The sequence below is a fragment of the Camellia sinensis genome, chromosome 3 (genome assembly GCF_055761805.1).
Source record: "Camellia sinensis isolate YWXY chromosome 3, ASM5576180v1, whole genome shotgun sequence".
Classification (NCBI taxonomy): domain Eukaryota; kingdom Viridiplantae; phylum Streptophyta; class Magnoliopsida; order Ericales; family Theaceae; genus Camellia; species Camellia sinensis.
This window is the reverse complement of record NC_138963.1, coordinates 224,663,243-224,688,162: the sequence shown is the minus strand read 5'-3', so window position 1 is coordinate 224,688,162 and position 24,920 is coordinate 224,663,243. Positions and strand designations below refer to the sequence as shown.

Below are 24,920 nucleotides of genomic sequence, written 5' to 3'. Positions count from 1 at the left end.
AGGGTTTCATTCGCTCTAGCACATCGTCTTAGGGAGCGCCGACTCTCTTTGGGAAGAAGAATGATGGGTCATTGCGATTGTGTATTGATTACCGCAAGTTGAACTGAGTTACCGTTAAGAACAAGTATCTCCTTTCCAGAATAGATAATTTGTTTGACCAACTTAAAGGGTCTCGCTGCTTTTCGAAATAGATTTAAGGTCGGGGTACCACCAGTTAAGAGTCTGGGAGGAGGACATCCAGAAAACGGCCTTTCGTACGCATTATGGCCACTACGAATTCCTTATAATGCTTTTTGGGCCGACTAATGCACCTACTTCCTTTATAGATTTGATGAGCCAAATTTTTCGAGAATTCTTAGACCGCTTCGTGGTCATCTTTGTGGATGACATTTTGATTTATTCTACTTCTGAGGAGGAACACGAGAACCACTTGTGGTTAGTACTCGATTTGCTTAGGGAGCACCAATTGTATGCCAAGTTTAGGAAACGTGAGTTTTGGTTGACCAAGGTAAAATTTTTGGGGCATTTAGTGTCGAGCGAAGGAGTAACTGTAGACTCTTCCAAGATAGATGCCGTGTAAGATTAGGAAGAACCTAAAAATGTTTTTGAGATCCGGAGTTTCTTGGGGTTAGCCAGGTATTATCGCTGTTTTGTAAGAGACTTCTCTAGACTAGCTGCACCTTTGACCAGATTGACCAGGAAGGGTGTCAAATTTGTGTGGAGTGAAGCTTGTGAAAAGTCATTCCAAGAGCTTAAGGTTAGATTGACTACCGCACTTGTCTTGATAATTCCGGAAAGGGGTTTGGGTTACACCGTCTATTGTGATGCATCCCGGGATGGACTTGGTTATGTCTTGATGCAAGTGGGGAAGGTTGTGGCCTATAGTTCACGAAAATTGAAAACTCACGAAAAGAACTACCCTACCTATGATTTAGAATTAGCAGCAGTAATTTTTTCCTTAAAAATTTGGAGGCATTACTTGTATGGCAAGAAGTTTGAGGTTTTCTCGAATCATAAGAGCCTAAACTATTTGTTTTCCCAAAAAGACTTGAATCTACATCAACGGAGGCGGATGAAATTTATGGAGGATTACGACTTCGAGTTATACTATCATCCGGGGAAGGCCAATGTGGTGGCCGATGCTTTGAGTCTGAAATTTGTGAGTAGTTTGGCAAGTGTGGCCATTTGGAAGTGAGAAATGCTAGGCGATATCGATAAATTTGATTTGCAATTGGGTGAGTCCAGTGGGGGTGCTACCTTGTCTACTTTGATTGTTCAACCTACCTTGATTAGTAGAGTCATAGAGGCACAACAAGGCGGCCGTGAGGTGGAGTCAATCCGTGAGAGGATCTCCAACGGAAAGGAAGAGAGGGGTCTGAACATTTACTCGGATCTTAAGTGTACGTTATCTAGATCATTTGTTTGTACTAGAATCTTATAGAGATGAGTTGTTTTGAGAGTTCCACCACTCACGCCTTGCGATACATCCGAGAGGCACTAAAATATATCATGATCTTAGTCATCAATTTTGGTGGAGGGGTATGAAACGGGATGTCGCCTTATTTGTATCGAAGTGCCTTACTTGTCAACAAGTGAAGGTCGAACATCAAAAACCAGCGGTTTTGTTACAACCCTTACCAATAGCCAAGTAGAAGTGGGAGCACGTTACCATGGATTTTGTAGTTGGACTTCCTAAAACACAACGGGGCAATAATGTGGTTTGGATGATTGTCGATAGGTTGACTAAGTCAGCACATTTCATTCCGATGTGCATCGGCGACTCAGTTGAGCACTTGGTAGAGTTGTACATTAGAGAGATAGTCTGACTTCATGGAGCCCTATAACCATTGTATCGGATAGAGATCCTCGTTTCACTGCCTAGTTGTGGTAAAGCCTTTAAGAGGCATTAGGAACTAAGTTAACCTTTAGTACCGCGTACCATCCTTAGATCGATAAGCAGTCAGAGCGTACCATTCAGATTTTAGAAGACATACTTAAGGCTTGTGTCCTTGATTTCAAGGGGTCTTGGGAGAGGCACTTACCATCGATTGAATTTGCCTATAACAATAGTTACCAAGCTAGTATTGAGATGGCACCATTTGAGGTCTTGTATAGCTGGCCTTGTAGATCGCCGGTATGTTGGGCTGAGGTGGGTGATGCACCATGTCACGACCCCAAACCGCCCCTAGTAGTTTGGTGCCGTGATAGCCAGTAATCCGTAATTACCGAAGGCCAACTTTCAAAAACATAACACAATCAGAGTATGATAAACGGGGCTCACAAACGCAGAAGCAATAATCTAAATTACAAGTGGTCCATAAGAGCTGTGCATAGATCAAATACAATGTCATTCATCTTACAACTTGAATATAACACAGCAAAATATGTGTTACATCTTGATCAAAAGGCTTCTCGAGCCGACATATACAAAATACAGTAATTACAAGCCAAGAAGCATGATTTTCAAGATTCGCCGACATGAAATATATGGCGTCGCCGACGTGAATACAAAAAAACAAAGCCGACATAATCATGAATCCAAATAAGCTTTCAAAACAGTCTAGGCGTCGCCGACGTCCTGCTCATCACCTACATATATATAGAGAGGGTGAGCTTGGATACTCAGTGAATGGTACTGATAATAAAGGTTTGCATGAATATAGCCGAAGTCTTTCAAAACAAAACACATCAAACTTTATCAAACAAGGGATGAACCGTATTCATCTGTCAAGTCTTACAAGCCTCAAGGGATGCTTACTGACATCGGTAAAATAAGGGATGAACCGTAGTCATCAATCGAACATTACAAGTATCAAGGGATGCTCACGGACATCGGCAAAACACATCAAGCTTGTCAGAACAAGGGACTGTACGATCCGTAATCGTTTAGTCAAAGGTACTGCGAAAGTTTAGAGTCCTCCAGCACAAGGGACTTGTGTTACTTAGGCCCGTAGCCCGATTTAACATTATAGAACTTGTGTTACTTAGGCCCGTAGCCTGATGTGACATTATAGAACTTGTGTTACTTAGGCCCGTAGCCCGATTTAACATCGTAGTCTTTCCAAGAAAGGACCGTATCCTTTTATACTTAGTGCTGCGAAAGTTTAGAGTCCTCCAGCACAAGGGACTTTTGTACTTGGTACTGCGAAAGTTTAGAGTCCTCCAGTACAAGGGACTTTTGCACTTGGTACTGCGAAAGTTTAGAGTCCTCCAGTACAAGGGACTTTTCAAGGATGACATCAAAACAAAGCTTATACTGATACATCAAAACAGGGCTATTCATTCATGCTTAGCAAATACTTTCATCAAAACAAGCAAAACAAGACTTATCAAAACAGTGTAACATAGCTTTATTAAAAGCACCACTCACCTAGTTCTTCAGGTGTAGGCTCAAAGCAAGGATCAAGGTCCTACAAACACATGGCAATCACATTCTCAAAACGAGCTATATATATATACGCGAATGATCTCGACATTCTTATCAGATCCAAGTCAATAGCAAAACAAAACACGCTGGGAGTTTAGACATTCCTCCTGTTTCCATGAAAACAAACTGGGTACCAACCAGGTCTTTGCCGAGGTCCTGCACCTCCTTGTCGAGGTGTAGTCCCGATGGCCTCAACCAAAAGCAAAGTCGGGAAAACCTGGGTTTCCCTTTGAAGAACATGACGAACATGATTATGAGAAAAATGAATGCAAGATCGTAACTTGTTACAAAAATTCAAGATTTCATGCCAAGAGTTCAAAACATGGACCTGGGTACCCATACAAGGAGATCATGCGAGAACAAACACAAAAACATGATTCTCATTCCAAACTTTCAGATCAAAACGAGATTTTCTGCAAGAACACATGAAAACCATTTTCTCTTTCCAAAACCAACTTCAAATCGATGCATGATATGCAAAACAGATCCGATCATGTAATGCAGCTAGATGATCAGCAACAACAACCAAAGTAGATCAAGATTCTAACCTCAAAACTCGAATCCAACGGATCCAACCACAAAGATAAAGCTTGGAAGACTTACTCTCACTCAAGAACTTCTCTTCCTCCTTCCTCTAGAGCTTCTCTCTCTAAAGACAAAGATTTGAGACAAAATGATTTGTTTCTAGGTCTGCCGGCTGTCTTAACAATCAGCTCGGACACGTGATGCTACCGGGTTGGTTCAACTCAAAAAGGTGATTGATAGATAAGACAAGTCTCTGACAAAGCGTATGCAGCAAGCTGAGTAAGACACATTGGCAAGTAGTGACATCGGCTCAAATCAAGGATCCGGCAACAGGATAACAAAGACATTGGCTAGGGAGGACGACACTTGACTAAGCTGTGCCACACCTTGACCGGGGTGTGCCACATCTCGGCCTAGGCCATACTTGCCTGCGGACAAGGTTCACTAAGTGCAAAACATCTCGACAATGAGCTCGAGGTGAAGAAGGGAAATCGACCAAGGTCTCAAAACAGTTCTAAGTTCAAAGGTTCAAAGGCGAACTAAGTTCAAGGTGACCTCGGCCACACACACACACCGAACAAGGAACAAAATCACGCAAGAAATACTAAAACAAATCAAGGCAAAGCAAAATCTTCAAATCAACATAACAAGGCAAGATCAGGCACGAATGTATGCAAGTGTGACAAGAGTAAGGTGAGGGTTGTTACACACCATTATTGGGTCTAGAAATTATTAGAGAGACAATCGAGAAAGTTTCTCTCATTCGGAAGAGGTTAGCTACGGCCCAAAGTCGACAAAAGAGTTATACCGATAAGAAGAGACGACCTTTATCTTTCGAGGTTAGTGATCATGTGTTCCTTAAAATCTCACCTAGGCGGGGTTTGATGAGATTTGGTAAGAGTGGTAAATTGTCTCTAAGGTTCATTGGGCCTTTCGAGATTTTGGAGCAAATTGGGGAAGTGGCATACCGGTTGGCCTTGCTGCCACAACTTTTGGGAGTTCACAACATGTTGCACGTATCCATGCTTAGAAAGTATGAACCCGACCATTCTCATATACTAAATTGGGTTGAATTGGAGGTAGATAAGGATGCCTCTTACGAAGAGTGACCGGTTCAAATATTAGATACCTAAGAGCAAGTGCTACGGGGCAAAACTATACCATTAGTAAAGGTGTTGTGGAGACACCATGGGGTTGAGGAAATAACTTTGGAACGGGAAGCGGAAGTCCGCTCCAAGTATCCGGATTTGTTTGAAAATGCTTAGTTATTTTAATTTGTAATATTCCCTAGTGTTTGAGGAAAATGTATCAAAGTTGTTAATCACATGTTGTTATATGTATTGTTATTCTAAGCATGAAGTTGCTGGGGATTGATACTTTGCTAGAAAGCTTCACACTTATGTTTACCATAAGTGGTTGTTGTTATTGAGGTAGCCATGGTAATAATAGTAAATGTTGGTTGAGAATCTATTTTGTGATTTGAAATTGTAATAGTGTGGTTGTGATTGCTAGAAACTCTTTTGTTTGGGTACTTGATTTAATTTCGGGGACGAAATTTCCTATGGTGGGGAGGTTGTGATGACCGAGTACGTAACCCATCTTACTTTTCTTTTGTGCGTGTTGGGGTTCATCGTGTTAAAGTGCCAGGGTCTAACTTGAGGTCTTGTCAACTGTTGGGCTCATCGCTTTTGAAATCTCTTTCTCAAAATTTTCATCCCTATTTGTTTTAATTCTGAGTTTCGCTTGTTTCGGGAGGCTTGAAGTTGAATCCGGGGGGTTTTCATTTGAGATGGAAATTTTCTGGGCTGAGGGCAGAGCCGCACGTGCGGGGGCCTTGGCCGCACGTGCAGGAAGTGAGGCTGCATGTGCGGGAAACTGGAGGCTTGCCAAGGTGCACACTGCATTATATGCACATGCGATAGGAGGTGCGGGACATGGGTCACACGTGCGGGGGGTGAGGGCTGCACGTGCGGAAGGTACGTGCCGCACGTACGGGAATCTGCAGACTCTGAAAAACTGCTTTTCTTCTTTTCTTGGACTGAGTGTATATCATTTTATACATCTCTCTCTCCCTCTCAAAAAACCCTTTTCTCATCTTTCTCTCTACATTTCCTACATCAAACCTCACTAGATCTTTGATTTCTCTAAATCCATAAACATTTTGACCCCAGTTCCTTGATTACAGTTGGATAATTTCTTGAGGGCTACGTTTTGGGCGGTGGAGATCAAGTTTCAACACCATAGAAATTTGAGGGTTTCATCTCATTTCTTCCCCAAAAATTGAGGTAGGGACTTTCTTAGAGTTATATATATATTTTTGCAAGATTTTGTTGAATTTTTGAAATTTCCCTTGTTGATATTGAAACTTGATGGTTGGCTCAACAATGTGGGTAGTTTGGGGGGGGGGGGATTTGCTCCTCGTTCATTTTGAAATAAATTCTTGAGGGTTTTGAATTACATTGATGGAGGAAAAATGTTTGTGAAGAAATTCTTTCAAATGATTTGGGTGTGTAAAGTTGTGGTGAGAAAAACTTAGAAATTTGGGGGTTTTTAAAAGGATGTTGTAAATACAGGGTTGACATTGTTAATATATTATTTTGTGTGTCAAAATGAGTAAATGATGGGAAAATTTCTTATATATATATATATATAAATGATGAGTTTCATGAAAAATGAGAATTGTTGATATTGGAAGTTGTTGTTCAAATGTTGCCATAGTCTTGAAATGACTAAGTGTTGGGATTACATGAAATATGGAAATGTGGTTATTTATTGATGGATTTAAATGAAAATGTGGTTATCTTGTGAGATAGTATGGAAAAGAGAAAATGGAAACATTGATTATTTTGGAATTGTTGTTTGAGATAACCGAAAGTCGAAAAATGTTATGTGGTATTGATAATTATTGCATTGCATACCCATTCAATTGGTTATTACACATTTTGAATTGAGTTTGGAAACTTTTGCATTGAGAAAAGAAAGTTTGTGAATAAATTTATTGTGGAATTGCTTTGAGGTAAATACATTGGTAAGTTCGGATAGGAAGTGTAAATGAAATTGATTAAATTGGCATGAGTGTCCAGGGTGAAAGACCGAAAACACGCGCGGAGGAGGTACCACTTTCCTTCTGATTAGCAACCAGTAAAGTGGGGTGTTGGTAGTACTAGTTATGCCTACTTGTAGACACCAACCTAGGAATTACCTGAGTTGTATTTACTGCCTTTGAACTACAATTGTTAATTCTTGAATTGCTGAGATTTTAAGTTATCATTGAGCATGATGATTTTCAAAAGACATAAATATGATTTTCCTTAAAAGCATAGCATGACATATGCATTTCATTTGATGAAGCTTGTATTAAATGTATATACTTTGTTAAGAATTTCCTACTAGGTTTTATGCTCACCCCTATGGGATTTCGGTGTAGGAAAAGACGTGGTGAATTCGCCACACTACAACAAAATTGACTTTTTACAGCACTACATTAATGACATACAATGAATGCAAGCCGTAATTTCTTATTTTTACGACTTGCTTTTTTTACATGTCGTAAATAATATACTAACCACAGCTTGTCTATTGTGCATGTCGTTAATGGTAAAAATGATAATTTTTTTACGACTTGTAATTTTAGTCATAAATAATAAAACTTTCTACGATATGCATATGATATGCCGTTAATACATCGGTTATATACGACACACGTATGTCAATCGTTAAAAATAAGTCACTTTTTACAGCTTGCCATGTATGTCGCGAATGGTATTGCCATGAATGTCGCGAATGGTATGCTCAAAATATTTGAGGGTGCCAAAACCCAATATTGTGGCGCCACTTATCCAAATATATATATATATATATATATAATTTATTTTTTTATTATCAAACAGACTGATATAGTTGAAAAAAAAAAAAAAACAACTAGTTTCTAAGAAGAGAGGGAGAAGAAAGACGTTGGTGAAGGGGAAAGGGTTCTTCAAATACATGGTCTTCAATCAATTGAATCGGTGGAGATCGAGACGCATGGCAGTCCATTGACGTAGTCCGCTTTCTTCCTCAACAAAGCAATCACGCTTTCCATTGAATCAATTTGTAATCTGCTTCGACTTAGACTTGGCTTCAATTTCTGATTCTATTCGTTCGATTGAATCAATTTGTAATCTGTTCTATTTGCATAGGCCCTTTCGAGGTTCTTCAAAGCCACACGCTGGTAAGGAACTCTCTCTTCTCTTCCTTGTTCCTAAAACCCTTGTTTGTCTCTCTCCCTCTCTCTCGGTATATATATATATATATATTTATATCCCTCTTGTCCCTTCTCTTCTCTTCTCTTCTCTCTATACATACATACACCTTCTATATCTATCTATATTTTTGGGGTTTTTGTTTCGTCTTTGATTCAAGTAACATCATCTCTCTCCATTGCCATTGTCTTTTGGGGTTTTTGTTCGCTGGTAAGGAACATCATCTCTCTCCATTGCAATTATCTTCATCTCATAATTTACCAGGATTGTTCACATGACTTTTGACCATTTTTCAGTTGATACTCTTGCTTTGAATATGTTTATAAGATGTAAATTCAAAACATTTTTTAACATATAGTGACAATTATTGGGGACAATTTATTGGTGAAGGTTTGCCTTAATAACTCCTATGGCCCTTTGTGGATGACTGTTTGTTCTTCTAGGTGAAGCTATATGGCATATTTAATTGTCATCAACAAAAAATAGCTTCAGCACATGACATTCCAGAGTAAATCTCTGTTACATTGGTGCTAATGCCACTAAAGAGGGCATTTCACTGTTCAGTAAAATAATTTGATTTATTTAAGAATGGTAAGGGATTATTACAAGCATCTTAGATTCTGAAGCGCCTCAAGACAGAAGTTTTCATAAATGTATTCATATACTCTTAATACGAATTGCGTGAGTGATTTTCTGACCACACTGCCCGCTTAGTAATTCAACTGTAGAACATTGGCAGAATAGATGGCACTTTGCTGACCTGCAACAGAAAGAGAAGGCTCCGGCGGTGGTTCTTCCACCCGGGGGTACTCCGATGATCAAGTCAGTACTCAATATCTCTCAAAGATAATCAATCATCTATTCAACTCACAAGCTTGAGCATAAAAACCATACTTTAGACCCATGGGGGTGCCTCTTATTTATAGCCAACTCAATTCTAGTCTCAATGGGAGCCTAACCCCAATGGACTCAGGATTACTGCTAATCTGGGACTCCCAGTGGGATTAGGATAAACTCTCCAAGAGTCTTATCTTTACCCAAACTGAAGTCTTCTCTCAATCTAGGACTCTTGTCCATACCCAGGTTGAGTTCCCTCCTCATTCTAGGACTCTTGCCCCTCATCCGCTTATCTCGGATTCCGATATCTTCGGAGGTAACCTCGGCCTATCCGAGATGACCTCGGCACAAACGACCAAGACACGTGGCACCTCGGCTGACACGTCGGTGTCTCCTTGCCACGTGTTGGTACTCAGAAAATATATCCCCACAACTGTCCCCTAGGTTCTATTACCTCGGCATTCTGAGGTGATGAAACCTATACTGTTTGTTCATCTGTGCCCCTCTGTCCGAGGTCAAACTCGCCGACCTCAAAGTTCCCTAGACTTTACTGTCCACTTCTGTCAAGTATCAAGTTTCATGCTTTCCAAGCTGTTCGAGATCACGCCTCTTAGTCGAGGTTATTTGTTCCATTAATTCATAAACTCCAAGAGTTTTGCAACTGCTCTATTCACATTTTTTGGTGGGTTCCTGATTTCCAGTCATCTATTTGACTCCGGCGATCTTCATATCGGCGTTCATTTCTCTTGGTAGGTTCACAAACTCTTTTATTAAGCTCAATCTTTCATAACTCTTCTGAATCCGTTTACTTGCCCTTTGTTGTCTTCAATTTTCGTCTGTTTTCAAGTTTTGAATTGTGTGAATGCCTGGCACTGTTCTTGCCATATCCGCTTTCTGTTGCTAGCATTGTGTCTGGGTCATTACTTTCTTGTTTCTTTGTATACTTACTTAGTGCCTGTGCACTTGGCTTTATCTTTGAACTTCGTCGTCTTCTTGACTTTGATTTTTCTCATGCTTTATTCAATCCTCTGGCTTTTTCCTCTTTTTAGCTCTTTTGCTTAAATCTGTCATTGTTCTAAGCTTTCAAGCTCTGTAACTGTCTTCGTTCCTCTCCTCCGGTGAGGCTTACGTCATTCTGTTATTTTCGCATCCGTCGTCAGACTTCGGCAATTCTCATTCCGGCTTCCCTCTTTCTGGTAAGCCACTGTTCCTCCTGGTTTTATTTCTTGTTGCTTAAGAAGCTCTGCTTCATTGTTAACCACCATTATTGTTTTACCCGTTGTTTCCAAATCATCTTCTTGAATATACACTGTTCACATACCTGTTGATTTCTGCCACTGTTCTTGGCTTGACACACCTGTGCAATCTTTTTGTCTTGATTTCTTGATAGCTTCATCACTATTTTTGATTTACGAATTACATTCTTGTTTCTGTTTTCTGTGTCTTTTCCCAGAGTTTTGCTTTTAATCCTTGCTTTCAAAACTCCGAGGTGTCAATCGCTGAGAAGAGCGTTGATCAAACTCTTCAGGAGATTGATGCTGAGCTCGTGGCTGAGAAGGCTACTGAAAAGTTCTTTCCAATTGTCTTCTGGGGATGAGACACAACCTGCCGTTGATGCCGAGTAGTTTGCTTCCTTCTTGAAATTGATGCCGAGGTAACGGTAGAGAAGCTCCTCCAACTGACTGCTGAGGCTGAACCATCGTCGTCCGTCGAAGCAGATCAGTCCGACGTTCATGCTTTCAGTTCCTAGTTCTTTAGGGGGTCTTCATTTTTGTACTTGCCAACCTTCTCAGCTCTTAACAAGCTAGTTGGTCATCTCGGATGATCATATCTCGGAAACGTCTTTCAGTGTTATCTCGGCTATACCAAACTTATAAATTGCTACAAATTTCAACAAGTGGTAGACTTCATAATCTTCGGTTACCTTATCTTGTAATTTGCTCAAAAATTTCAACAAGTGTTAACATTCCTTGTTCCTTAATTATCATTCCTTCCCCCTGCACCTTCTCCCTACCCCCTAATGTGAACATAAGTTGTACTTAGGATCACATTAGGGAAGTTGGCTTCGTGCCGTAGTCACAGACCTGATGTGTTCTTCTTTCGCTGATGTATTAAAACTTCTGGTATTTAATTTACCCCCTTTAGACCTTCTTTCTCTTGGCCTTTGCAAACTATTATCGCTGTTTCTTGAAGCATTTATTCCTTTCACAATTCTGGTCACCACTTTTGGCATGCACTTAGTGGTTCTGTTCTAATCAAAACGACGTTTGACTCCGGCGAATCTTTTGCCGACATTTAACTTTGTGCACTCTTTAACTTGTAAATTCTCTCAGAATTTCAACAAGTGTTAACATCATTTCGTTTTAACTTCGGTTAAACATCATCTCGGCTTAACTTCGGTTTTAAGCATCATCTTCGTTTAACTTCGGTTAAGCATCACCTCAGTTTAACTTCGGTTAAACATCACCTCGGTTTAACTTCGGTTAAGTGTCATCTCAGTTTAACTTCGGTTAAACATCATCTCGGTTTAACTTCGGTTAAGCATCATCTCAGTTTAACTTCGGTTAAACATCATCTCGGTTTTTGAAGTTTTTCCTTTTTTGTCGCTTGTACTCTTGTACCTTGTAAGCTCTGCATATGGCCGATGTGCCTCATTGTTCTTGAATGTCTAATGCAACTTTCCTTCTCTGAATGCTTGTGCCTTTGTCTTTTCTTGACTGCCTTTGCATGATTCTATACTTAGAATATTTTGCGTGTCTTTAGTATGCTCTTCTCTCTTTGTGCAGCCTTCTCGGGGTGACATACCTCGGGTATACAAACTGATGATTTACCTTGGCAATAACTTGTCCTAGTTGTAAATTGCTACAAATTTCAACAAGGATTAACATATACTATAACAAGGATCAACAAGGATTAACATAACAAGTGCCAAACAATAATCTACTTGTAAATTGCTACAAATTTCAACAAGTGTTTTAAACAATATACTTAGCTTTTTCCTCAACCTGTAAATTGCTGCAAATTTCAACAGATGATCATATGTCAGTTTAACGTCATCTTGTAAATTGCTACAAATTTCAACAAGTGTTAAGTATCTTCTTCGGGTGAACCAACTTGTAAATTGCTACAAGTGTTTAAGCAATAACCTCGGCCTTATTTCGACTTGTAAATTGCTACGAATTTCAACAAGCGAAGAGAAACAGTAATCTCGGCTTAACTTCAATTTGTAAATTGCTACAAATTTCAACAAGTGAAGATAAGGAACCATCTCGGCTTAACTTCAACTTGTAAATTGCTATAAATTTCAACAAGTGAAGATAAGGAACCATCTCGGCTTAACTTCAATTTTTAAATTGCTACAAATTTCAACAAGTGAAGATAAGGAACTATCTCGGCTTAACTTCAACTTGTAAATTGCTACAAATTTCAACAAGTGTTAAGCATATTCTTCTTCTCTCTCCCCCCTGCATGGCTTCCACATACTCATTTGCGAGCCTTATAAAAGGTCTTCAATCCTGGCTAACTGCAGTCTAACCTTGTGTGTTTTCTTTCTTATCTTCTAGGATCTAAGATCTGCTCACTGAGATCTTCTTTTCTCGGACTTAAGTGCCGAGATCTTGTCTGCTAGAATCTTGGATCTGCTCACTCAGGTTGAGCTTTTCTCTTCTCGGACTTACTCATCTAGGCTGAGATCATGTCTTCTAGGATCCGGGATCTGGAATCCGGGATCTGCTCACTTAGGCTGAGCTCTCGCCTTCTCGGGCCTACTTGTCTAGGCTGAGATCATGTCTTCTCGGATCCGGGATCTGCTCACTTAGGCTGAGCTCTCGCCTTCTCGGGCCTACTTGTCTAGGCTGAGATCATGTCTTCTCAGATCCGGGATCCAGGATCTGGAATCCGGGATCTGCTCACTTAGGATGAGTTCTTCTATACTTGAATGTTATTTCATTGGGAGCGCTCATGCCCCCTGTCTTTCCATCCCTTTTGGAAGGGTCTTTGTTCCTCCGCAGGTATCTATCCTTCCATACCTGGAGGTCATCTTCGTTGTAGTATCCGCTTCGATCTGTTGTCTTTGGTGCGTCATCTTCCTGGCTGGCGTCTTTCACTCCGTGACTCTAGTCACGAGTTTCTGTGTTGCGGTCGTCCCCTTCAACGTCGAGGTTGATAGGTCTCCCACTCCCAGCAGGAGCGTTGTCTCCAATCTGATCATTCTGTCCGTCATTGGCCATCTATTCTTCTTTCTTTCCCACAGACGGCACCAAATTGTGCGAGTGATTTTCTAACCACACTGCCCGCTTAGTAATTCAACTGTAGAAGACTGGCAGAATAGATGGCACCTTGCTGACCTGCAACAGAAAGAGAAGGCTCTGGCGGTGATTCTTCCACCCGGGAGTACTCCAACGATCAAGTCAGTACTCAATATCTCTCAAAGATAATCAATCATCTATTCAACTCACAAGCTTGAGCATAAAAACCATACCTTAGACCCATGGGGGTGCCTCTTATTTATAGCCAACTCAATTCTAGTCCCAATGGGAGCCTAACCCCAATGGACTCAGGATTACTGCTAATCTGGGACTCCCAGTGGGATTAGGATAAACTCTCCAAGAGTCTTATCTTTACCCAAATTGAAGTCTTCTCCCAATCTAGGACTCTTGTCCATATCCAGGTTGAGTTCCCTCCTCATTCTAGGACTCTTGCCCCTCATCTGCTTATCTCGGATTCCGATATCTTCGGAGGTAACCTCGGCCTATCCGAGATGACCTCGGCACAAACGACCAAGACACGTGGCACCTCGGCTGACACGTCGGTGTCTCCTTGCCACGTGTTGGTACTCAGAAAATATATCCCCACACAAACTATATGTCATGATGATCGGTATACCTTCAAAAAGGTGGATTGCTGCGCAGTTTTTTTTTTGTTTTTAACTTTGCATTCCATGAACTAGTTTACAGTACAAATAATACTCCTTAGTCTTGGAATCAATGTTGACGTCATACTCATATGAACTTTTTTGTTGTATTAGAACTTTTGTTGCCCCACTTGAGAGACTAAAGTTGGAATATATGTTTCGTGGTGAGCAGAAGATTCTTTTTGAGCTAATTAAGGCAATTGCAGCTTCTCAAGGTCTGAAAGGGTTTTGGAAAGGAAATTTTGTCAATATTCTCTACACGGCTCCTTTTAAGGCTGCCAACTTTTATGCTTATGATACATATAGAAATCATCTGCTCAGGATGTCTGGGAATGAGGAAATAACCAATTTTGAAAGGTTCCTTGCTGGTGCTATAGCTGGAATTACTGCTACGGTGCTTTGCATACCTATGGACACGGTATGTGGTGATTTGAACTTTGTTATTTTGGTTTATTGTTGCAGTGAGATTCATTTTTCTAGTTGAGCATCTTGGAGTATCTATTTATTTTCCATTTCCATTGCATAGTCCTCATATATTCCCTTGGTATGTAATAGGAAACATGCAAAGTTGGATTGGACAAAAATAGCACATGTCCCTCTGGTTGTCCTGTTTATCTAGTGTGCACCAAGGGGACTACCCACTGTTGCATGAGTCAAACATGGAGAAAGTTTATGATCTAAAACAATTCATTTACTATAGAAACTCTTGTTGCAATTAGTATTATTTATTCTTTATTCTTGTCAGAGATTGGCCTTGACCATCTCTTTCCTTTCAGGAGTGGTCTTTTGCTTATGTCTCTGACAATCATTTTGGAAATCCAATTGTATGATTAAGGTTATACCTGGCATGCATACGAGATCAAACATACAAATATTTGCTATTTGTAGTATTGAAACTGTTATTGTCTTTTTAGCCTGGATTAGGAGGTTTTGGGGACCTGTAAAGAATATATGTAGTTTATCTCTATTTGGGAGCCCATCTTTGGCCTTAGTCACCATCTGATCTTTCTGAGATGAATTTGCCCCTGATTTGTGTCTTAAACCCTGTGGCTTTGCTTCACTAAAGATTAGCAAATTGGATTTGGCATGGCCTTTTTTATCAAAATCGTTTTGGCGGCATGATTACATCTGTATTTCTTGGAATTTGGATAGTCTTTGGTTTCTTCTTCTTAGTCATTTAAGTTCTTATAGAAATTTTTAAAGCGTCTCATTTATGTTACACAATTCTCAAAATATGGTGACATGACATGACTAAATTTTGTGTTCAAGAGCTGGGGTTGAATATAGGGCTGGCTTGTTTAAGCCCAGTCATATTCAGTTACATTCTGAAGGTAAAGTATTATGTTTTAACTTACTGAACATGGATATGGTATCTAGTCAAGGTTAGGGGGTTGAGAATAATTGGGATTTGGATTTTATAATTGTGGAAGATTGTATACTTAAATAAAAGTGTTGGAAACGTTATATAGAGCAGCGGATTTTGGTGCAAATATTGGAGCTGATATGAGACACTCTCCAAGGTTTGGCTGTGTGCGATGATTAAATATGTTTTTTTGTCGAGGATACACATTATATGTGTGCATTTGATTTGTGGAAAGTTATAATTTATTATGTTAGCCCTAAATTATGGTCTAGAACACTATTATGTACATTGCATAAGAAAAAAGCTAGGTATGCATTTCTTTGTCCTGTTTGTGTTGAGAAATTTTAGCATGCTTGCATTTTGAAAATTTGTTATGTTAACCATCAGTATAAAAGTGTAATTATGTTGTAGCTATTCATTGATTTGTGATCTATTGATAAAACAAGCTTTTCCATGCACCTGTTTCATCAAACTTAAAGAAGATTTTTGCCTATTAAAAAGGAAGAAATGGTTGAAGAAAAAAAAAACAAAAGAAAAAGATATCCTATGAAGCATGAACACCTCTATGGAGGTCATGTACAAGTGTCCAACATGTGTTGGACATGGACACTCGCAGGACACGTTGCGGACACATTATGGACACATATTAAAATTATATTTTTTTATTTACTAAAATAGCATACTAAGGTTGATGAATTTAAGGAAATCAAATATTTGATATAAAATAAATATAACATATTTAAAAATATAACATAATAAATATATAAAGTTATATGTTTTGCATGTACTCCCAACGTGTCATGTCTTGCATTTTTTTGAAAATTTGCATGTCCGTGTGTCTGTGTGGTGTCCGTGTCCGTGCTTCTTAGTAGATATCTAAGTAATAAATTTGGCAAATGCTAACAAGTGTCCTAGCTTGTTAATATTGGAAATGATAAAAAGTATTTTGGAACAGTTTAAAAAAGTTAAAAAAGTTTTGTGAAATTCATAAAGAGTGTTTTGAATTTAGCGATAAGTGTCTTGGGATCAACATATTTTTGTTTGTCTTTTTCTTGTGTCCCAAGGGCACTTGTTAGGAAGATCCATAAAATTTAGTTTGTGTGATTTAATGGAAAGCTTGACTCCTGGGTCCTATGTTGGTCTCTAGCCATGTAAATTTTGATTTTAGGTTGACTTTTATGCAGCATAAGGGTTGTGTGGATCTTTTTGGCTTGCCATAGAAAATAGATGATATATTTGAGTATCCATTATGCCTCGTTAACAGTTGATTGAGAATTTATTCTATCCATCATGAGATACTGAATCACACACACACCCACATTTGATTTTATCTTGTGGCTGATATTATCATCATTTTCTTCGATCATTTTTGAGTTTGAGTTATGATTTGTTTTTCTGAACCTAAAATTGCAGATTCAGTTCATGTTATTTCTGTTGTTCGTCAGTCAATTGCTTACAGAACTTGTTGGTGGCAGACAAATTTATCAGAATGTGAAGGGCCAGAGAAGATTGTTATTCGACGTTATAGTGATTTTATTTGGTTACGTGATCATCTTTTTGAGAAGTACAAGGGTATTTTCATTCCTCCACTTCCAGAGGAGCATTGTAGGTAACGAGCCCAACACCTTTTTTGTTTTTTTCCCGTCCTTCTAAGTCACGATATCAGCTATTGTAGTCGTCTTGATTGCCGTGTAATGGCATTGGATGTCAGTCAGGGTATAATGAGAATAAGTTACTGATGCTATCAATTCATTATTATTATTAGCAAATTTCTTAAAACTTACTAATACGAATATTGTAACCTGATCAAACCAGTGTTCAACTATTGGTATTGGACCTTGTATGGTTTCTATTGGAATTAAGTAGCAACTGCCTTCAATTTTTACCCATCAAGCTATTTACTAATAAATAAGTACTAGAGTCTATTCAAGCTAAATAGTGGTAACTTAGCAAGTAACTACATATTATTCTTAAGCTTTATATTACTAGATCAGGAAAAATCAATAGTCATTACTAACTAGTTGTTACGTATTGTCATAGATAATATGTAAAGTTAGTTCAATCATGAAATTTAAGACATGTCATATGGTACTTGACCATGTTTAACTGATTATCAAGTAAAATCAATATTTATATAGGAAATTATAATATCTTTCCTTTTTATTTAAAGTAGAAAATTCAAATAAAAATTCTCTTAGTTAAATCAGGGAAAAAAAATATTTAAAGTTAAAATTAAGAAGGGAATAAAGGGCATTACAATGAAAGCAATTGTACTTCAGATATTATTAGTCCATAACAAAATACTACTTTTTCAAATTAAAAAAATAAAAAAATAAAATAAAAAAATTGCTTACACAACACATAATTTATCTACTAAGCTTACAAATGTTTTATATGACTTTGGTATTTTGTAAAGTAAGAACACCAAGAACTTTAGAAGAAAGTGGCAAATTTACTGCAGCTCTGGGATTTCCTAGTTTGCCACGCCCAAGCAGCTTTGATTGAAGTTTTGATCTTACATCTTGTATATCTGATGTTCAAATTGGTAGATTCAGCTTAAGCACTTGTTTTTCCAGCCTTAGAAAATGTTAAATAAGAGAAAGACTCCGTTTAATGGTATTTAGAATTTATTGCAACGGGCAGTGACAGCTGTTATGGTTGGTGCTGTAACAGCCGCTTTGACTGATTTTTCTCCCCACAGACAACTTTGGCTTATAACCATAATGCAACCCCGAAAATACTTTATGCAGGGACCCATATTTAAACTTATGTTTCCTTAATTTATTTGCGCCCTGTATTCATACTTGTTCTTACCAGTGAAACATATATTGATTTTTTTTTAATCAGTTATTAAGGCATCTATTGATGCTGTGCAATTTGGTCTCGTGGAATTGTTTGGCTACAACCTATTTTATTTCTTACCAGTCATAAAAGGATATCTCACTGTTCTAAGTAATGAACTTCAATAGAATTTCTTAACAAACAGCTGCAAAGTCTTAGAAGGCACTTGATGTAGGACAAAGCCCTCAATTATAGTTTTAGGCTATCCCACTATCAGATTAGCTGGGTATGGCTTTAGTTTTTAGGGTTTATGGTTGAGAGGGTAAGATTAAGCTGTTGGATAGATTTTAGTGTGAAATCAAGATCACTAGCTTGCTGGATATTGTGGAAATCAGGGGAAAAGCAATATTTTTTTTAGGGATACAATGGTTGAATACGAAAGACACTTGAATGGTTTTTTTTTTTTTTTTTTCAATTGGACATCCATATGGATTTTAAGAGTCTTAAACGTAAAATTGTCTCTATCTTTTGGACTTCATATAGTTAAGCTATTTTATGAATTAACCACTAGGTGCTTTTGTTGGCCATCGATTTAAAAACAAGTCATAAGTGGTTGAGTGCAAGGAAATTTCGAGCAGTTTCCCATTATTATTAATTTGCTATTACTATTGTGTTTGTAAGGCTTTTCCAATATATTTTTTTTCTTCTTCTGTTTGTAAGGCTTTTCCAACATTATTATTAATTTGCTATTATTACTGTGTTTGTAAGGCTTTTCCAGCATTTAAAAACAAGTCATGCTAAACGTTTCAGATCAGGATGAAGATGGTAGCACCTGGTGGGGAAGCATTGGGTGGTGTGATTGGTGCTTTCCGCTACATGATCCAAAATGAAGGATGTTTTTCTCTTTACAAGGGCTTAGTGCCCCTCAATTATAAGCATGGCACCTTTAGGTGCTATTTTTACGATGTTTGTGATATATTGAAGTCAGCTTATCTGCGTTCACCAGAAGGAAGGAAAAGAATTCAACACCTGAAAGAACAAGTAGAGGAACTTAATGCTTTGGAACAACTGGGTTTAGGTGCCTTAGCACATACATTGGCACCCTCGTCATTGGCACCCTCGTCGTGTGATAGGAGCAAGGGGGTTTGCTGCAACTGCAACTGCTATAGGAACTATTGCCGGTAGTTTTAGATAATCTTTGAATAGTTTTGGATATGTTTATAAGCATAGTTTTGGATGGTTTAAACTTTTTGGACAGTTTAGAACTTAAAGATATAGTTTTTGAATGTTTGGAAAGTATAGATAATTGTTGGATATTTATAATTTATGGATATAGTTTCTTTTTGATGTTTCAAATAATATTTTGGTGGTTGATTGATATTTTGTGAGGCTTGTTTGTAATGTTTGTTAGATTGTACAGAATTGGTCAAATAGAACCTGTTAAATTTATATATACATATATATATATATATAAAAAAAACTACATATTTTACGGCAAGCATAATAAGTCGTTGTCATACATATTTTACGGCGCGCAATCAGCGTCATTATTTGTCTCACCAATTAACGGCGTGCAAAAGTAGTCATAGAAAAAGTAACAACGATGCACAAAATCTGTCGTTAAATAGTTTTTAACGACGTATTATAGCATGTCGTAACAAAAGTAACAACGACGTACAAAATTTACCGTTAAATAATTTTTAACGGCGTACGAAGCATGTCGTTGAAAGTGAATGACTTTCCATGACTGGTCATAATATGACGCCCGTTGCACGTCTTAAAAAGGTTTTTACGGCGTGCATTGTGCGCCGTAAGAGCCCTTTTTTGTTGTAGTGGCGTGAATGTATGTATAGAGAGCACAATGCTCTATTTTGTTATGACTGTATTTTTGTAAGCCAAGGGCTATGCATGTATGGGTTCAAGAGACCATCTTTTGTGTAACTGGGTTTAAACCTTGGAACTTGTAAGCCCTTGAGGGCATTTATTTGTTTATTTTTGACTGAATGTTCTACATGTTATAGATTCATGTGCTAGAATTTATTGAATGTATACCTGCATGCGAAACTATTTTGTTCGAAGCTCATGACCATTTAATGCAAGCATTGGGAATTTATTTCAGTTTACTGTAAGGAGTAATGGACATTATGTTATTATTATTATGTATTTTCTTGGGGCGTTACATTCAGTCCAAATATAAGCCTTCCAACAACACCTAGACGTTAGGAGGTAAGATCAAACAACACAAGATTCTCCATCTCAAATCACTCTGTTTTTATTTCAAAACACTTATAATTGTTGGATTATGCCACGAGATTTTTGTACTTGTATGTATATCCGCTACTTGTTGATTCTAAAAGTATCGACTTTATTCTGAATAGGGAAAGAGGTGCAATCTTGTTGGACAATTTGGACATAGCAAACATGGATGTTATAATGAACTTGAATGCGAGTGGTGAAGCAATAGCTATATTGGCAGAGTTCAAGTTTTCGATAAACACTTACCTAAAAGAACTAGTGACTTCTCCAGTAAGATCAGTGGCCGATGTCATAGCCTTTAACCAGAAATTCTCCAATCTGGTAAGTATATACCATTTCTAACATAAATTTTAAATATCAATTTTTTTTTTTTTTTGAATTTGAATTTGCTCCAAACTGGGTTTTTTCAGGAAATGCTCGACAAGTACGGTCATGAAATTTTTGTATTAGTAGAGGCCACAAATGGTATCGGAAAAGCAGAGGAGGGCTTTCTGAATTTGGAGAGGTTATCGAAACATGGGTTTGAGAAAATAATGATAGAGAATGATTTGGATGGGCTGGTGGCTCTAGCAGATTGGGAGGTTGCTCATGTTCTTGTCATCGGGTGGATATCCAAGAATCACTGTTCCGTCTGGATATCACACAAATGGTATGCCATTTGGGATATTTTTTGCAGGAATCAAGGGTTCGGAGCCGAAATTGATTGAAATTTCTTATGGGTTTGAGCAAGCAACTATGATCAGAGAGCCCACTTTTTTCCTACCATAATTATGTTAAGAGTTGTGTTAATAACAGCTTACAACGTTGTTTTGCCAATTTTTTGTTGTAGTTTTAGGGCAAAAATTACTTAAATAAGTTCAAAAAAAATTATTATCTAGAAATTGAGAAAGCGCACTTATAGTTTCTACTTTCTAATTATCAAATTTGAGCAAAAAAAAAGCAATAAAAAAACTACACTAAATAAGCCTAACATCTATCAACTTTATGTCATGGGGGGCATGGGGAGGTCATGGACTATGGCCCAAGGGGATGACATCACACATGAACGCAGTTGTCTAAGTTAAAGACTTAAAGCCAGCAGCCCTTTAAAAAATTTAATTATGATGATGTTTAAAATTTCCCAATTTGGCTTTGCCTATTGCATCAGCTTGATGTGATCAGAAGAACTGAGGCGTGTACATCAATCTTGTTTAAAGAAATGTTATCGATTCTTGACGATAAGAGCGAAAATGCAAAGTGAAAGATATGCCATTTTGTTTCGTGCTGATGTTTATTGTTTTTAGTGTTTTGGCAACTGGCAACAACTCCTAAATAAGAAGATGTTGAAGTGATGAGCATTTTGCAACTAACTTTTCTAGTGGGAATAATAAAATCATGCATGAAGGGTTTCAAAGCTGCATGACATTGTTCTTCTCTATAATGTTAAAATGTCACTTTCACATATTAGAAGAAGTATTTCGCTCTCGCTCTCTTAAATAGTCAAATGAATCTCAAATCAATTTACTACGTAGCAATATCGTCCATTTTTTCCTCAACTTTTGAAGTTTGTTCTAAATTTTCTTCTCTCATTTTCAACATAAACGGCAAAATTATCTCTAATAGTTTTATTTATTTAATGCTACACAAATTTTTATGATTTTTATGCCTGGTGTGCTATTTTACTGGTGCATGTGAATAGGCTTGAAAGGGTTGCACTGTTTCACTTTGTATTTTTAGAGTTTACTTTAGTATTAATTTTTGTATGATAATTTGTCATTGGCAAAAGCTTGAATAATTTGAGTAGTGATACATACTCGGTAAACTACACTCACTTCCCATGGTTTGAAAAAAAAATGGGCAAATTACCAACACCAGGTTTGACTAAAATACAAATTTTCCTTGAGGTTTGAGAAATTACATCCTATCCCTGAGATTTATATTTTCATAACAAATTGCCCCCTGAGGTTTATATTTGCAAAACAGATTTCCCCCTAATTTGTTATGCAAATATAACCTTCAGGGGGGCAATTTGTAATTTTTCAAACCTGGGGGAATCTGTATTTTAGTCAAATCTTGAGGGGGTGTTGGTAATTTGCCCAAAAAAAATAGAGATGGAAAGTAAATATTGAAATAAATAAAAATAAAAATATATTTTAGTATAAAAAAAATTTCAACATCATCTCTTTATTCATATAACTAACGAATTATTGATAAAAATAGCTTGTGTTATGTGAATTAATACATTGAAAAAGATTGGTATAATTATACTAACATTGTAAAACTAATTCATATTCTTTTTTAAAAAAAATTCAAAGGAAGTGAATGTAATTTACCCAACAAAAAATATACAAAATTTATAAATAGAATGACATGACAATATTAAAAATTATCATTTTAAAATAAATTATGTATTTATATGGATATAAATTTTGTAGGAAATTTTAGTCAAAACCACTCTATTTGACCCTTGTTTGGTGAAAATGACAGTTAAATTTATTTTGTTTCACAAACCCTCCAAGAAGGAAGTGCATAATTGAGTAAGAACAAAGCAAAATATCATTTTTTTTTTGGTGTCAAAACCCCTCCATTCGACCCTTATTGGGTGAAAATGACAATCCAATTTATTTTGTTTCATAAACCCCCTAAGGAAGAGGCGCATAATTAAGGGCAAAGTAAAATATCATTTTTTTTAGTTAATATTACCAGAGTAATATGTTACTGTGAACCACAGTAACATGTTACCGTTTAATAGAGTAACGTGTTACTGTTTACATCAATTTCGACAATTATAAATTTTATTTTTTTTTAAAGAATTTCATAGTCAACATAAATTTTATTTGATAGGTCTTGATGAGAGGATTCGAAAAATACTAATTTTATTAAAAACCGACATTTAGATCAAAAATTATATTATTTAAAAGTTTAAGATTTTGATAGTAGTGCTATGTGTTGAATTTTTTAAGATTTTTTTTTTGTATTTCTTTAATGCATTAAAATTTTATTATAAGAAAGTTTTGATCAAATCTCTCAATTTTATACATAAATTTAATATAAAAAAAACATTTTTCATAAATAAAGATATTAGTAGAAAAGTTCATTTTGATGTAGTTATGCCATCTTTTGGGAAGTGAGTTATAATCCACTTCTCAGATTATAACCCACTTCCCTCGCTTACAAAAAACTGATTATAATAAACTTTTAATCAGTTTTTAACTAAAAAATTGATTATAACCATTTTTCCAATATAGCCCTATCTTTCAAATTAGACACCAGCTGTTTAAGATCTTTCCTACTGAACACATCTCTTTTAGTATCTTCTCGTGGGCCAAGGAGCGGAAAAAATTGACTATTTTAATTAAATATGATAAAATATCACAAGTAATTTATAATTATTTTATTTTTTTTCATAAATTTTTTTTAAAAAATTTATTTCAAATAAGGCTGTTTAGCCCCAAACTAATAACTAAAAGGAAAATGTTTGGTAGCTCAAATTTTTGTGGCTCAAATGGCTCAAATCTGTCAAAATGACGTCGTTTTACACTCAAAATCTGTCAAAACGACGTCGTTTTGACAGATTTGAGTCATTTGAGCCACAATAATTTGAGCTACCTAGCATTGTCGTAACTAAAAATTCAAAAAATTAACACACGTCCCAAACAAAGGCTCGAACTTTGGCTCAATAATTGCTGGGAAAATGCCATACAGCTCCTTGGTTTTGTTTTTAAAATTTATTTTATTGAAAATTTTGAAATACAATTTGAAAATTAGTTTTCTGATAAAAATTTAAAATTTCAAACACTCATAATAATTTTCATATGGTATTTTTAAGAATAAAAATATTGTTTAATAATTATTTTTTAGGAAAATTTACCCATAAGTCCTAGTTTCTGAAAAGTTGAACCATTTAGTCCTAAAAGTTTTCTTATGCTCCATTTAGTCCCATTTGCACATCAATCTAATGTTCGAAACATTAATCTGATGTTCGAAATCTAATGTTCCAAACATTAATCTGATGTTCAAAATCTAATGTTCGAAACATTAATCTGATGTTTGAAACATTGTAATGGGACCTTTCAGTCTATAAGAAAACTTTTAGGACTAAACAGTGGATAAGTTATTAATTTGGGATTTATTGGTGCATTCCCCTATTTTTTAAAAAATTATGTATATATTTTTAAAAATTTCCAAAAAAAAAAATATTTTGAAAACTAATTCAAACAAGGAGTATATATCTTATTGAAAGGCTTTAGCTAGCATTGTTAATTCTAGCGATTAACTCCAACATTAATAAACATCTTATTTAATAAAAATATATAAAAAAATATTATATGTATTTTGTCTAGTATGTATTCTAAGAGTATATATTCTTATAATTTCTCTGTTTAGTTGGTTGGATTCTTCAAATATAACTAGTCAAGTGATAACGAAACAAAATGTCTATCTTGTTGTCCATTCTATTGAAATTTCATTTTTGTAATGAGGTTAGATAAAAAGTTCTAAAAATTTTCTTATAATTTGACCCATAATAATATAATATAATAAATATCAATTTTTAATTTGTTACACACTCAATTATATTACATCTAATTATATTGCCAC

General features: G+C 36.6%; 1 protein-coding gene across 20 annotated transcripts; it reads left to right on the top strand.

Moving 5' to 3' along the window:
• The first annotated feature begins 7,853 nt into the window (after positions 1–7,853).
• LOC114292691 (putative mitochondrial adenine nucleotide transporter BTL3) lies at positions 7,854–21,236 on the top strand. Of its 20 annotated transcripts, XM_082922387.1 has the most exons (8): positions 7,854–8,044; positions 8,131–8,162; positions 14,115–14,157; positions 14,264–14,360; positions 16,719–16,914; positions 18,897–19,267; positions 20,465–20,663; positions 20,753–21,209. In XM_082922387.1, the coding sequence occupies exons 6-8, from the start codon at positions 18,903–18,905 to the stop codon at positions 21,047–21,049; spliced, it is 861 nt and encodes a 286-aa protein (XP_082778513.1). In that variant the 5' UTR covers positions 7,854–8,044; positions 8,131–8,162; positions 14,115–14,157; positions 14,264–14,360; positions 16,719–16,914; positions 18,897–18,902; the 3' UTR covers positions 21,050–21,209. The 20 variants fall into 20 exon arrangements, with proteins under 20 accessions (XP_082778513.1, XP_082778509.1, XP_082778506.1 ...); XM_082922383.1 differs by having other exon boundaries at positions 14,115–14,360; XM_082922380.1 differs by having other exon boundaries at positions 14,057–14,360.
• The last annotated feature ends 3,684 nt before the right edge of the window (positions 21,237–24,920 follow it).